Here is a 15,854-nt window from a genome sequence, read left to right on the forward strand (position 1 = left end):
ACTCGGAAGCTGTGCCGTCCTCCGTCTGTCCCTGATGTCGGTGAGTAAACCAAAAGTAGGGGTTCGTCTTTAAAGAAGTCCGTAGTGTTGTTGGGGGTTGTTGCAGGTTGATGCAGGTAGGGGTTGATGCGGGTAGGATGGCTGGGTTAACTAGGGATATTCAATAGTATCGCCGATCCCAAACCCAGGAGCTCCGGCACTGAGCTCCTACCAGGACGCCATCTTCATAAAAGCAGCATTTCATAAAAGTCTTCCTCCACATTTAACCCTGAAAGCACCTCAGAAAGTGAACTCTCCAAAAAGATTTCCACTGGTGTTGTTTCCGTTCCCTCTGGTAGGCCAAGAATATGCACGTTGTTTCTCCTTGATCGGTCTTCCAAGTCTGCAGTCATAATTTCTTGTTGCTGGATGCGTCGTTCTTGATCTCCCAATTTACTTGCATGAGTACCTAATCACAGGTCCTTAACTCGCTCTTGGAGTTTAACTATATCTTGAAGCAGTTAAGTAACTGTTATCGCCCCACACCAGCTTTCTTTTCAGTAATGTTTTTATTCCCTTCTAGTATCAAATTCTTGATGTCCAGATTAGACGGCAGAGCAAGTTCTCCTTCCATGTCTGTATCATGTGTGACCACAGCCTGTGCCATTTTAGCAATGCTCTTTTCTATTGTATTGCGGTTTGTGGTGGCTGTGCCTTAATCTCCCTTGAGTTTGGGCGGCATGCTGGCAAGGGTGGGCCCCAGACCCAGTCACCCACAGCTCAGTTCGGACTTCAGCCCTGTGGAATTCAATGTTAACAATTAACAGAGAAGGTGATAAACTCCCCCAGAGCAATCTGTTACATATATTGAGTCCTATCTTGGGCTTCCCTTGTTTCCAAAACAGCACCAGATACTGGACAAACCAATTGTACAGTAGAATAACGTGTTTTCAACATAGGGTCCACCTTAAAGAACAGCCGCTATATCTTATAGCCACTGAAACAAATTGTAGAAACTGTGCATCGCTCTGCACAATACTCTTATGGAAGTCTTATTTGGCGCACATATAATTAATGGCAGGTGACCCCACTGTCATGAGAATCCCTAGTGGCTGGGGCCTCTTTTCCAGAAATGAGAGTCCTGCGATGGGTTTTAGAATATTCAGAAGAATCTGGCGCTCATCAGTTGGCCGTTATTGTAAAAAGAATGAATAGTAAAGAGCGGTGCTACTAGAACAGGGGAAACCCAAGAACCCCTGTACAGGAGCGGGGTGGAAGACCCCCCCACAAATGGTTACAAACAAAAACTAGAGCACACACAAGGAGTTCATGAAAGGTTATCACAGGTGTTGTGAGAAATAAGATCGTCCACAAGAGTCGGTATTTTTTCTTTTTTTGCTTTATAGGTGAAGATGGTTCTCCTAGCACAGGAGATCCAGAGAAAACAAAACCAGCCGACACGTGTTTCGTCAAAACGGGTGGTAACCCGTGACTCTTCAGGGCTGGGGGTTATACAAAAAGATAGGTACAGTAATGGTGATATATGTACATATTAATATGCAGCCTGGTAGGCGTGCGGAAGAGAAAATGCACCTCCTGTGAGTGGAAACCCAAACAAAGGCAAAGTGGAAAAAGGACATAAATTGTGTGACTCAAAACTTTCTGATAGAATAAAACCATTGTGGGTGTGGATAACGTAGTAGCTCTTAAAGTAGGATCAAGGAAAAACGCATGAATTGGCAGGGTCGAGCACAAAACACAACAGATCATTGGGAGCATTCCTTGATAACCTAGTGCGACATTGAGAACAAAACTTATGGTAATTAAAACCAAACTAGGTGCGTGATTGAGTACATAGAAAAGAACAAAATGGAAAAAAATGGAAAAATAGCATATATATCCACATGTTATTGCCGCATATAGAATCTGTATAGGGCGAAAACAATAATAAAAATGGCATGCCATCTGTGGAACAAAAGGGGAGAAAAGAACGAGAAAAAACACAAGCTAGCAAGCGATATATGTATAATGGCCTCATCACATATTCAAAGCAAATTTTAAAATCCCTTGGTGATCTGTGGATTGAAATGAGAGAAGCAAAACGCAAACAAAAAAGAATAGATAAACAGCCACATAGGAAATCACCTCCTTGAGATGTCAAAGTAATTTGACGACGGAGGGGAGAGAAAAACAATATAGAAACCAGCAAATGGCCACAATAGATACAGTGCTGATAATTCACAACGTGCTGTTCATAACTCTTTAGTACAGTGTCCTGAGTAGAGCCATGTAGAGAAAGTAATCTTAGTCATTATGGCTGACGATAATAATAAGGGAAGGGGGCCGGGGTGTCGGAGGGTAAAAGTGAACAGTGGACTACACGAGCGAGGAAAATGGCGGGCAAATGGTTACCAATCATGCACAAACCTTTTGTTCAATGGTTACCTGAAAGCGATCTGTATGGGGCGGTATCTGCGAAATCTAACAAACGCTGTGTCAATGAAACAGACGTAAGTGAGGAAGAAAAGGAGTTACCAAGGTAGTAAAATTTACTCACCAGGGGACCGGTGATAATTCCAACCCGGTCCTAGTCGGGTGAGTGGGAGAATACCAACTACAAGCGTTGTGGAAATAAAATGCCAAAATTAAGACTACCGAAGATGGGCGGGTATGGCCGTCAAGGTTAAGGTCTCCACGGAGCATGTGCTGTTGAAAGGAAAGGAAACGTCAAATGGACCTAAACGTATAGCAAACCCAGGAAAGGACATGGGTTGGCCGTGTATTCAAGAGCTTACCTGCTGCCGACGGGGAGTGTTGCGTAGATGCCGAACTGTTTGCCGGATACGGAAACAGGAAGGCAACCTATCTCGCTACGTATTTATGAGTGGTAAAGCGGAAGGGGCATAGACCACTAACCTGCAGAGAAAGCAGTGTGGGCGGTGTCGGTGACACTAAAGACAGACTAATCAGGGAAACGGGGGAGAAAAGGGTGTATCACGTTTGGAGAAATATCAACAATCAGTGAAATAGAGGGGTTCAACAATTATGGGGATGCACTCAAAGAACAAGAGGGGGGGCTGGGTAAGTAGAAAAACGAAAAATATGAGAAACAGTAGAAGGTAAAAGAAAAAACATACAAAAGTGCACAAGGTAAATTGACTTGTAGGGCAAAGACATATAAATATGGCTGTAGGGAAACATAGTAACAAGCATTTTTGATGACCTAAGTATAATTGACCTGTAGGGAAGAGACATATAAATGTGACTGTGTAGAATCCTAGTAAGTAGCAGTCGTGTAACAGGAGTATGCAAATCAGTGTGTGACAATTACATTAAATGTCAAAATAGGGAACGGAATATACATCATTCACAGAGTCCGTGGGGTCAAATGTCAGTAGGACCTTAAAAGAGGGTAGCACGTCTGTAGCTCATAACAACCACAAAATCAAAGTTAGCATAAAGATGTAGCGGTGCTCAAGAACCAAGAAAGTAATGCAGTTCGTGATCAGAATTTTGTCCGTACTTGACTGTGTGTAGACGCATAATCCAAGTTGCTTCTGCTTGTCTAAGTTTCAGTTCTCGATTGCCCCCTCTAACATTGATTTCTGTGACATCAATGCCAAAGAATTGAAATGATTTAGTCGCTCCTTGTGATGCGCATGTAGCCATGTGCACTGCTATGGGATACCGTGCATCTTCTTGGAAAATGGCTCTGACATGCTCTCTAATGCGTTCCTTAAGGGGCCTGATGGTGCTCCCCACATATTGGCTTAGACATGCGCATTGAATAACGTACACCACGAATTTAGTGTTACAGTTAATGTTTCTATTGATGGTATATTGCTGTTTGTAAAATCCTGAGAAGGCTCTGATGCCGTGCTTGGCCCATTTGCACATTCCGCAGCATCCACACTTGAAAAAACCTTTAGATCGTTCATTAAGCCATATGTCAGTGTTCTTTTCATGTGAAACAGTGGGACTCAGTCTGTTCCTTAAGTTTTGTCCGCGCCTGTATGTGACCTGAGGTCTGGTTGTTATGGCATCCTTCAAGGATCTGTCCACCAGAAAGACATTCCAATGTTTGTTAATGCTTTTCTGGACACATAGGCTTGTTTCATTGAAGTCCATGTTGAGCCTCACAGGTTGTTTGGTGTCAGCTTGGTGTGTTTTGCTAGTGAGTGTAGAATCCCTATTGATTTTCTTGATTCTGTTGTTGGCTTTTCGAAGAACATCCAGTTTATAGCCTCTCCTAGTGAATCTCTCCGTCATATCACTGATGCAGTTCTCAAATTCACTATCTTCACTGCAATTTCTCCTTGCGCGTACAAACTCGCCATAAGGAATGGTGTTGATCTGATAATTGGGATGCGGGCTTCCAGCATGCAGGACCGCATTACAGGAAGTCTTCTTGCGGATTAGGCGGCTGTGAAGAGTGTTGTTCTTTACATATAGTTCTACATCTAGAAAGGTTACAGAGGTGCCCAAGGAGAAATTGCAGTGAAGATCGTGAATTACAAGTAAGCAACTTCAACTCTGGCAGCTTGCCGGCGCCATTCTAAAATGGTTACAAAGTTAGCTTCAACTCGAGCCCCTGCCTTAACTGTGCTTCCTGTGGGCCAAAAAAAATAATCCTCCGCAAGCGGATTTTTCGGCAATTTTGCGAGATTCGCAGATCGCGAAATTGCTGAAAATCCGCAAATTTCGCGAGCGGAACGGATTTTTGGCCCACACTTAATATAGATGCATTAAACATGATCAGTACGGACTATAGAAAGGGACTGAATGTCTACGCCAACTAAATGTGAACACCTCCTACCGACCTTTGCAGAAGGATCGATCACTGACACCATCACCACCATGACGAGGGAAGCAAGAGACAAGGGATGGATCACACCCAGGGAAGCTGAGTTTCTTTGCACCAAAGAACCAGTGACCCCTTATTTTTACACACCTACTGAAGATACACAAGCCACGAAGACCACCTCCAGGGAGACTGATTATCTCGGGCATCGGCTCTGCACTCGAGCCATTGTCTTAGTTCGTCGACTTCTTTCTACGACCACTGGTCTGAATGATGCCCACATACCTACAAGACACTAAGGACATTCTTCGCCTTCTCAGCGGGATTGAATTCAACCCAGACACGGATTATCTCGCTTCCTTTGATGTTGAGTCCTTGTACACCTGCATCCTCCAGGACCAGAGGCTAGCCACGATTGAACACCTTCTGACTTTGCACCCACCCAGTACCATCACACCAGTCCCTTTCATCATGAGGTGCGCAACCATGGCCATGAACGAAAATTACTTTCTATTCGAAACCCAGCTTTATCTCCAGGTGTCCGGTACTGCCCCCAGCCTGGCGAACCTATCCTTGCATTTTTATGAGGAGGATGTCGTCCTTTCAAACAACACTCCATACCTCACCCACATACTGCTTTGGAAGAGGTTTATCGATGATATCCTTGTGGTATGCAGAGGAGATGACACTTCCATCAACACCTTCCAGGAATGGCTCAAAACCCGCAATGACCACCTCCGGTTTACATGCGAATATAGGAGAGAGAAACTAGTGTTTCTGGACCTCTCTATCTTTAAATCAAGGGGCTACCTAGAAACCAAACTTTATCAGAAACCTATGGCCCAGAACGCCCTGCTCCAATATGAGAGCCACCATCCCAAGTCCCTGCGTGATAACTTGCCCTTTGGCCAGTTCCTAAGGGTGAGACGTAACTGTTCGACCTCGGACCTGAGGATCTGGGTTCGAGTCTCGGTAACAACGCCAAAACCTCCTGTGATTCTGGGCAAATCACTTAATCTCCCCGTGCCTAAAATGAATGTGTGTCCTCATGTAACGTAACTGGTGCTATGTAAAGCGCTCTGATACCCGATTCGGTTCGGGTCTAGTTCGCGCTATATAAAACTCTGTAAAAATCAGCCAAATGTGCGCTCAATAATAACAGAGATGCCTTGATGGACCAGCCATCAATCAAACAACCACAGAAGAAATTTGTTTGTTAATACTTTCAGCTCTCTTTCCAACACTGTGAAGAAAACCATCTTGCGTAAATGGAAGATTCTGAACAAAGGACATCTTTCCCTGGATAAACCCTTGTTTGCCTTCAAAAGGGGCCGTAGCCTCAGAGACAGTTTGGTCCACACCAGGCCTCCACCCACAGTCATACACAGACCAAGCACCCTCTGGCATCTTCCCAGCGTCCAAGGCCACTTTCCTTGCAGTTCATGCTCGGTCTGTGCCCAGACTAACGTTACAAGAACTATTGACATTGGCACGACAAGACGTGGGAGTTGAAACACCACACGAACTGCAACAGCAAGTGAGTGATCTATCTGATAACCTGCCCATGCATGCTCAGATATGTGGGAATGACCACACGCAAAGTACGCGCAGGCATTCTTGAACATAAGAGCACCACAGATGCGCCAAATAAACCATCAAGCCCACAAAGCATTTTTCAGAAATATGTCACCATGCAGCCACACTAACCTGGACTGTTCTTGACAAACCCAATCTTAGTGCGAGGACACCAGGTCTAACTATTAAACTCTTGCGGATTGAGCAGCGATGGGTGTTTAGGTTGAACACCTCCAATGAGGGACTCAATGACGACATTCCTTGGTTAGCGCCTGCTTGAGTCTCTGAGCACACCCACCTCCCCACACCGCTAGCTAAGTAACTCCCTGCCTCGTTAGGGTCATCCACGTCATTCCCAGAACATGTGAGACCACTGGCACACTCATACTCCCCCTTGGAGTCATGTCACTCCGGACTCAGTGGAGTTAGTTGAGTGACACATCCCTCCGTGTTGACTTTCTTCCAACCAGCCCATTCAGACTGAGTGGTTCCAACACAATGACACCACTACCAGTGTCATCCTTTGGCCCCCCCCACCCCTGTCGTCCCCAGAACACTGAGACTAAGGGCTCACTCACACCCAGCCTTGTAGTGTGGTCACCCTATACTCTGTGGGTTTGCCTTTCGTGTTCATCTCACACCACCAAACCAGCCCATTGAGACAGAGTGGATCCAGCTCAGTGACATTATTACTTGTGAACCTTGTCCATCATGACGTTAGGTTCTCTGCCAGACACATTCTTTGTTTTTATGTGCTATACTACACACTCCTTTTTGCTCCCCCCACGGCGATGCAGCAACTACCCATGATGTCAGAGGTTAGAGGTTGCCGGCAGGCACCCTGACTACAATTCCCATCTTGCCTGGTAATTATCCAGGGCACAGTAGCTCGAACTACAAGTTCCAGCGTACCTACCAGGAAGTGCACTACACTTCCCATCATCCTCCTTGTTTTCTCTCGCAGTCACGGTCCCGGTCTTATTTAAGCGCCAATCGGGAACAGCTCCTTCCCTGTCGCGAGGACATACAGCTGTGGATACCATGCTACAATTGAGCAGTAAGTGATCCCTGCGCCCCCCTTCTTCCTTTGCATGCTCCCTGGTCCCGATACTTAGGGCTTGCATGCTGTCTTGACCCCACACCATCCAAGCAGCACCCCTACCGGCACTTGTCAGCGAAGCGTTGCTCCAGCACGCCCATTAGTATGCCGCCCGCTGACGTAGATCACTGAATGTACTCAGCTTTCTGCCCCCTTCACACCACACGGTCCCAGTGATTTGGCGACCGAGAGACGTTCACTATTCAGGACACTACGCGCTCTGTGGATATCGTCAGTGCGGGACATTGCCCGCCGTGAGCCACCTATGATCACCCCAAAGAGTACAGCCCATTCCCAATCCCATACACCTTGCACAAAACGAAGGTCATTGCTGCACCTGATGGCCACTGCCCTCCTACTACACAGAGTGCGCTTGGTGATCCTTTGCACCATGAGATCACCCATTTCCATCACTACCTCCGGATCATCAATCCTTGGGTCAATTATTGGAGACTTCAAACTGCCCCCATGCTATTTCCACACTACAGAGTTAGCTCATTCATGTGAACTAACCTGCTAAATTGACCGCACGTGTATTGATCACCCTGGTCCTTTCCACGTATATGAATTGACCTTTTGGAGTGTATTGGTTCCGTTACATACTCTCCACAGCGTACTATAGTAGTGCATTTCAGTTGTGCACATAAGTCCTTCTAGCAACTCAGGTCCCTGTTGCCTGCTTTTTCTTTCATGGGCACGCATACTGGACCCAACTATCACCTTGACTTCTCTTCTTTTTTCTTTCTAATGCCACTTCCTTTTTCTGTTAGTTTGGGTTGGCGTATGTACCTTTGGCTAATAAGCTAGGACAGATGCGGCAAATTCTCTAACCTTTGAGGGTGAGTCTCACATCCTTTTTTCACATGTCATATAGGTATCGTGTTCTCACTAAGTCCAGTGTCATGACTATAATGACTATCTGTTGCGTTATGATTCAACCATATGTGTTTTCTCAGTCACTGTAAATAGTGCACAAAGTTGTATTTTTGTCTTATCACAGGTTTCAAAGCTGGAATTACTGAACTTCAGGACCACTGGTTCAGTATATTTAGGCTTTCCTGTTTTCAGTTTCTATTTTTGGTCAATTCTGGTGTTTTTTTTCCAGTGTTTTCAAGTGATTTCAATACCTTAAAAAAACAGTAGTTATCAGTGGTTACACATTTTCGCGCCATTAAAAACTACAGAAACCGTGTTTTTCCAGTGTTTATGGAACGTTTCGCTTTTATTATTGCTTGTTTTCTGCACTGATAGCGCATGGTATATAGACAGTGTAAGAAGAGTGTATATGAGGTCCAAATAGATTTTTGCAAATTAAACTTATTGTAGTACAACATACAATACTTCTTCAGTGAGTCTTTGGTCATGTGTGCTCCCTCTTTCCTTCCCATGTAAACGTCTGTGAAAAGGTCCTCTCAATATTGGCACCTGAGATGGGCAATGCTAAAACAGCCAGTACACAAAGTGTTAACTCCGGCCTCTGACATAGCTTTCCATGCCAATACTGGTTCACTTGAAGATTGCCATGCTCAGGGCAGCTTCTGCAGCATTTGCGTTGATCTGGGCGCTTATGCCCTCAAGAGTTATTGAAGCGGTCAAAAATGAAGCAGCACTTTTGAAACTGCTGAGGAAATTCCCCTTTACGAAAGGGATCTAGAACAGAGTACCACAGTGAGGTTTCATTGACTTCAAATGCCATTGGTGGTGAAGGGACATTTCTATGCATCATTGCAAGCCATTTCTCATACATTATAAATTCCAAGTTCCTGAATTGCTCTTCATCATTGCTTTGCTTACCAAGTGGCAAGCACTCTAACACAGGAACATGTTGCAGTGCCAAAGTCGTCAGCCAGCCTACTCTCAAGGATATGTTTCACATCTACACCAATTATGCTGAACACTTGACAGACAAGGGTGATTTCAGACTCTAGTTTTTTTATTATGTCCACTACAGCAATTATGTTTTCCTGTAAAAATCTAAGAATGCAGTAGTGTGTACTTTGTTCACATCACTATCAATATGTGACTAAAGATCCTCACATTTCTTGCCTTTGGCATCATCACTCAGCAAAGATTCTGTAAACGGTTCCCACATGGATATTATAGCATTTATAGCCCCTTGGACTGAGAACCATCAGCTAAGGGACACAGTTTGGATGACTATTTCTTTGATGCCACACAAAGCACAAAATGATAAATATTTACGTTTTAGTTCATGTGCATAAAAAAACTGTGCACCAGAATGGATTAAAATGTCAATAGCATTCCTCATTAACTTTCAGCATACCATCTAACAAGTGGCAAGGATCTCTTACATGGAAGCACTTCAGCTCAGGTAACATTTTGTCAGGTCATCACACAACTTTTTCATATCCGTAGCTGAATCACTGCAAATACAAACAATATCACTCCAATCTTTGTTGAACTTGGAAAGAACCTTTTTTGCAGAGCATTCCAATTGACACTTCGTTCCATGTTTTCCGAAAGTCTAGTGTCATGTTTTAACCACTATCCCAGATGCTTGGTGATAGCGCTCTTTTCACATATACTTGTCACTATACCTTGCATTGAATGATTAAAGCCTGAGGTGTTGGCAATTCACCTATTATCAATAATGTCTCACTAGAAACTGGGGGCTGATGTATTAAGGGTTTTTACCCATTCTCTGTCGGTAAATGTGATGACAAATATTTGGAAAGATTCTTATGAAACCAGCCATTTTACCTATCAGTGAAAGAATCAAATATGATTTTGATATTTCCTGATTCTCTACAGTTTATAAAATAATGAAACAAGACTTAAAACATGCTTCTAAACTCCGCATCTTTAGACCTAAGACCACAGAACTGAAAGAAAACAAAAGGAAGAAGAAACACTATTTTAGTGGCATCCCTAAACAACAAAACTCAAGCAGTATAATGTTAGCCCAGTCTTTCATACTGCTAACTTGTATAACAAAGTTACATTGTATTGGCCCCTTCAGGAAGGAAAAAATTACTCTTTCACTCCCTTTTTCCTTTCTTTGAATGGCATTTAGTTTGTGGTTGTGCGGGTGTTTTTTCATTGTTTATATATTTTTACTGGTGCCGGCTATTTATTTTTCAGTGGGGTTTTATCAGTTGTTATAGGTTTAAACCTAAAACCGGACAGCCTAAGTATATTACACCCTCGTTATTTTGCACAGTTTTTCATAGGTGCACGTATTTCACTTGTTGCAGTAGCTGTCGATCCTGAAGAAGACCATGACACTTTGACAGGTCCCAAGGCCGAAATATGTTGATCATACACTATTACAGTTGTCTCTAATCACGGCAGTTGAATCACCAGCTATTGGTTTTTAATCCTGTCACCAGGTAGATGAATAAAGTTTCGCTAAATCTTGTAGCCAGTTTTAACCACTTTCACTTAGCACTGCACATCACACTGAGCACACCACGCTCACACAGGGTTCTAGTCTAACCCTTCCTCCCATCTTAAAACATTCCTGTGCTCCTCCTTCGCAGCGAGGGGCTTGTAGCCCGCATTTAGACTAGGTTCTTTACGCGAGGAGGCACCACTATGATGAAGCAAGACGTCTCTGGTGTGTGAGGGGAACCGTCCTTTAAAGGGATCCCCCTTAAGCACATTGTGGACGCAGTCCATTAACACCTCAGACTTCTGCCCTGGACCCCTGGGCTCTTTTTGTGATAGCTATTACGAGTGGGGAAGTTGCCCATGCAGGCCCTTAAATCTCCTCCAAGCCCCCCTTGTGTGTATCTATACAAAAACTTTCTCAGGTGGAGAGAGTTAAAGGCGGAGAGCTCCAGTAGCAGCAGCCAGATCTAGATAGCAACGAATTCTGAGAACTTTGGTGCCCACAGTGCTCCTTGGTACTAAACGTCCAGAAGTAGGTCCCTAACAAAATGTACACATATTGAAAGACTGAGAAAATGAGAAGCCTGATACAATGATTTACAGAACTTAAATGTCACATACTGCACTTGTTGATTGCAGTACCCTGGCTCAGGTGGGGGAAAGGTAGATGGAGCTGGAGGTTGAGTATCTAAGCAAAATCTAGATTGTTCAGAAAGTTGGATGATATTTACAATATTCCTGCAAAACCCCAAAAAATGATGGAAATATAAATGTTTCGGTTCATTTTAGTAGAGTGCTAATAATGCTTTAAAAAATATAAAATAAGAAGGTATCTGTGTCTGCCGGTGGGTGACCCTCAAATGAAATAGACGAAAATGAAAAAGAGTATGACTCAATGTAAAGAATCAGATGACTCAGTGTCATAAAGGTTGCTGGTAAGTAATCACCATTTAAAAAATTATTCTCATCCACATATCAGCCTGCTAAAATGATTTGCAGTTTTTTTGCTATGTTTGCACGAATTCCATTACATATTTACATTTGTTACTTTTAGACATTTTACTTTTTTGTATCTTAGACCTGTGGACATATGGGCTCTTGGATGTATAATTGTTGAAATGGCCACTGGAATTGCCTTCTTACCTGGTAGCTCTGATGTGGATCAACTATATACAATTGTGACAAAAGTAGGTATGTGCTGTTGAACAATTTCATGCTTCGTTTAAATAACCGCTGCTAAGTGAGGCTTTTAACTGTTAATTTTAATATTTGCACTTTTTGACCAATAGTACTTGGCATTTCTTAGAGTCCATTTTGACCTTTCAAATGCAAGTGCATTGCCTAGAATGAGCATACAATATGTTAAAGAAAACACAATACAGGCATATAATGTAGACTTTGAAAATTCAACTACGTTACGGTTAGACTGGGTTATCTTGTCCGAATGAGTGATTAATGCAATTTTTTATCATACAATGTTGAAACAGTTCAACATGCATATTGTCAACTAAATAGTCTAATGTATAGTTTGACAGATTTATTCCAGTGTGTCTTTAGCTCACTGAGCCATCATGCTGCATCTGACTTATGAAGCCCACCAAGAATAAAACTTGCTGGGAGCTGCTTTATATATAACATATTCTTACTTCCCAATGTTAGGCTCAGAAACCTCCTTAACCAAGTGCCTGGCTCCAGTGGAGGATAATGTACATCATCTTGTTATATGGGTCTTTCCAGACTTGGATGATTAGCTCTAAAAAGCCCACATGAAGCAGGAAAGAAAACTTGTATACCATTGGCACCAAGCTTAAGCTTCTGGATTGACCCAGACAGACATTGGATGAAGGAAAGTCTAACATGGTTCCCAACATGAGCATGTTGTTCCTAGGGGATCAAGTGTGTAGATAACAAAATATTCCCCTGTCTGGGACATGGTGAAATGATTATTACTCCAGTATTGGAACTTTCATAGATTCTTGTGCTTGTATCATTCCCCGTTGTCAGAATGGGAGTCCCCGGTATACATAAAATAGCAATAGATACCATTATCAGAACAGAACCTAGGCCCAGACCCATTCTTGTTTTGCAACCTATACACCTCTTTTTGTAAAGGAGACCCAAAAAAATGAACAACCAATCCGTTTAGCCTCACCCCTTGTAACCCTCCTGAGAGAATTTCAGAACCTCAGATTTTCTACCGCATGTTGTGCTATGGAGTTTCCACTGAGCTCTGCTCAGTTTTTCCTATTATCCCTAAATCTACAGTTTTTTCACCAGTTTTTCTTCAACGCCTGCTTGGACTTCGTGTCAAGAAGTCTGATAAAGAGAAGAAAGCCCTATTTAAGGCCTGTGCAACTTGTGCTAAAAAGAGGTTGTATGTGGAGGACAAGCACAGGGATTGTATTTACTGTCTGTATCCGGACCACAAGGCAGCAGACTGTAAAGTATGCCTCACCTTTTCCACAAAAACTCTGCGAGACCGTGAGGGCCGCCTTTTGACCTGGCTCCAGAAACTTAAGTCAAGGAAGGAACTAGTTTCCAGTGATAGTGACGACACATCTTCCGCAACATCTTCCAGAAGGTCTTCAAAAAGGGGTTGAGCCTCTTCTTCGCCTTCTGAAGAACGTCCTGGTAAGGCCTTAAAAAAGACCTCTCATAGGTCTGAAGGGCGTAGTCCTTGCGAATCTCCTCACCTATGTGTAAAGGAGAGGGAAGAACTGTCTAAGGGAGTGATATTTGAGAGGAAATCCAGCTCTGTTCCTCCGTCTTCTCCTCCTGCAGCCCCAAAGACTTTCAAAAAGCCCTCCTCACTCTCTTCTGAGGTAAAATCAACGAAAAAAGCTCCCTCGTCAACAACTCCTTCAGCGAAAGCATCAAAGGTACAGCCCCAGTCTTCTCTTTCATCTCTGGCTCCTTCGACGGACTCGTCAACGGTGATTTCATTGTCTCCGGCGCTGTTTCAAAGTTCCGCATCGACGACTTTGAAGCCGGTGGTGCCTGTGTCGTCGTTGATGGTGTTGACGTCGATGAGGATGTCGACGACGAGGGTGACGACGGCTACCACGTCGACGACAACTAAGACGACGACTGGGGTGTCGACGGTCTCAACGACGGCTGCATCGACGGCGTCCATTTCATCGTTGACGATTCTCACATTGTCGTGGACTCCCCGTCGACGACCTCATCGGCGGTGGAAAAAATCACTATTTCTCTCAAAAAGCGCCAAATTTCGCCTGACATGACAGCCCCAGGAGGGTGACTCCTCTACCACCAGCATTACTCCTGGAAGAAGAGGGATCTGAAAAAGATGATGGACCTTTTGCCTATGCAAATACACGTCAAGTGTCAGGACACAGACTCTGAGGGGGTTTACGGGGAGGAGCAGCAATATGATCCTTCCTCAGATTATCAAGAGGACTACCCGCAGGAGATCTTCCCCCTTTCTAGCGGTCTTGCAATCTATGCTTGTGGACTATAGAAGGAAATTTGCAGCGCAACCTCCAGTTCCAGTTGTGGTACCAGATACTGCTGTTCCTCCTGCTCAGCCTGCTGCCCCCCAATTGCCAACTCCTCTACCAATGCTCATGGCTCATGGCACACCTCCTGTCGTGTCTCTCGTTCACGATGACACCTCTGATGAGGACCAGGGCACTGGCGCAGTACCAGATCCAGACGCAGAGTGGGATGGCTATGTAATTCCTGATCTGGCTTCTCTTGCACCAGCACCTGTTGATTCCCCCCCTGCAGACATAGGGGGTTTCCATAATTTGATGGAGAGGGCCGCAAAGAGGTTTGAGCTACCCATGCACACGGTGCAGTCTGAATGCTTCCTCTATGACTTCAAAGAGCTTTACAGGAAAGCGGTTTGCTCTACTCCTATTGTTGGGCAAGTCTGGGATGAAGGGTTGAAAGTGATGAAGAATCCTGCTACGGTGATTCCAGTTTTGCCTCTCCTTGAGAAGGAATATGAGGCTCCAGACGATAGTCAGACCTGCTAGGTCAGTCAGCCTAAACCGGACTCTGTCATTTCTCAGTCTGCCCAAAGAAAAGCCTTCAGCTCCTCTCACGACACCTCCAGATAAAGAGGGCAGATGCCTGGATAACGCGGACAAGAGGTTTTCTTCCACTTCCAGTCTGTTGGTCAGGGCTGCTAATGCCTTAGCGATACTTGGTCGCTATGATCGCCAGATGTGGTGCGATCTCTCTCCATATCTGAACCAATTGCCTGAAGATGAGAAAAAAGAGGCTAAGAAGATTCTTCAGGAGGGAGAAGTAACATCGGCTGAAGTGATTGACTCTGCAATGGACATTGCAACAACGGCGTTCCGCTCCCTGGCAGGCGCTGCTGTCCTTCACCGTCAAGGCTGGCTGCGGGCTACATGGTTCCGTCCGGAGGTCCAGTACAAGATCTTGGATCTTCCCTTTGATGGGGAAGCGTTCTTTGAAAAACATATTGATGATGCGCTCCTGGAAGTCAAAAAAGACACGGAGACCGCAAAATCCTTAGGGATTCTGCAGTACCGCAAGGTTCACTTCTGTGGAGCGAGAGGGAAAGGTAATCCCACATTCAGAGGAGGGTATCAACAACAATGGTATTCCTCATATTGATCAAATTTGCAATCTTACCGACCAACGTATAACCAGTTGCAAAATCAATCCTCTTCTTTCTTTAGATCGCCTAACAGAGGAAGATAATGACGCCAGGGGAGGGACTCCTCAAAGCGTCAATAGCGGCTTGCTGGCTCTTACTACTGTCCCTTCTCCTCCTGTAACATCAATGGGAGGCAGAATATTACAGTACCTCCACAACTGGCAACGAATAACATCAGACCGTTGAGTGCTGAAGATCATTCAATGCAGCCATACTCTGGAGTTTGTCCAAGTACCACCTTCCAAGCTCGCCCTTGCGCCACTGTGTCAAAACATCTCCGTCTTCTACGATTGGAAGTCCATCAAATGCTCCTCAAAGGAGCAATAGACCCGGTCCCTATCTCTCAGCAGACCCGGTCCCTATCTCTCAGCAGGGAGAGGGTTTCTACTCCTGGTCCG

General features: G+C 44.5%; 1 protein-coding gene across 7 annotated transcripts in view; it reads left to right on the forward strand.

The window, feature by feature from the left end:
• The window catches only part of LOC144769184 (uncharacterized), a 4,448,662-nt gene that overhangs the window by 607,063 nt on the left and 3,825,745 nt on the right, over nucleotides 1-15,854 (forward strand). For 5 of the 7 annotated variants that reach the window (XR_013598674.1, XR_013598675.1, XM_078653198.1 and 2 more), the window contains exon 5: nucleotides 11,884-11,996. The exons of the other annotated variants lie outside the window; for them this stretch is intronic. Coding sequence is in view for 3 of the 5 variants with exons in the window: in XM_078653198.1 (XP_078509324.1) it covers nucleotides 11,884-11,996 (113 nt within the window). In the remaining 2 variants the exon portion in view is untranslated. The remainder of the gene's footprint in view (nucleotides 1-11,883; nucleotides 11,997-15,854) is intronic. 7 annotated transcript variants of the gene reach the window in all.

This window comes from Lissotriton helveticus, chromosome 7 (genome assembly GCF_964261635.1).
Source record: "Lissotriton helveticus chromosome 7, aLisHel1.1, whole genome shotgun sequence".
Lineage (NCBI taxonomy): Eukaryota > Metazoa > Chordata > Amphibia > Caudata > Salamandridae > Lissotriton > Lissotriton helveticus.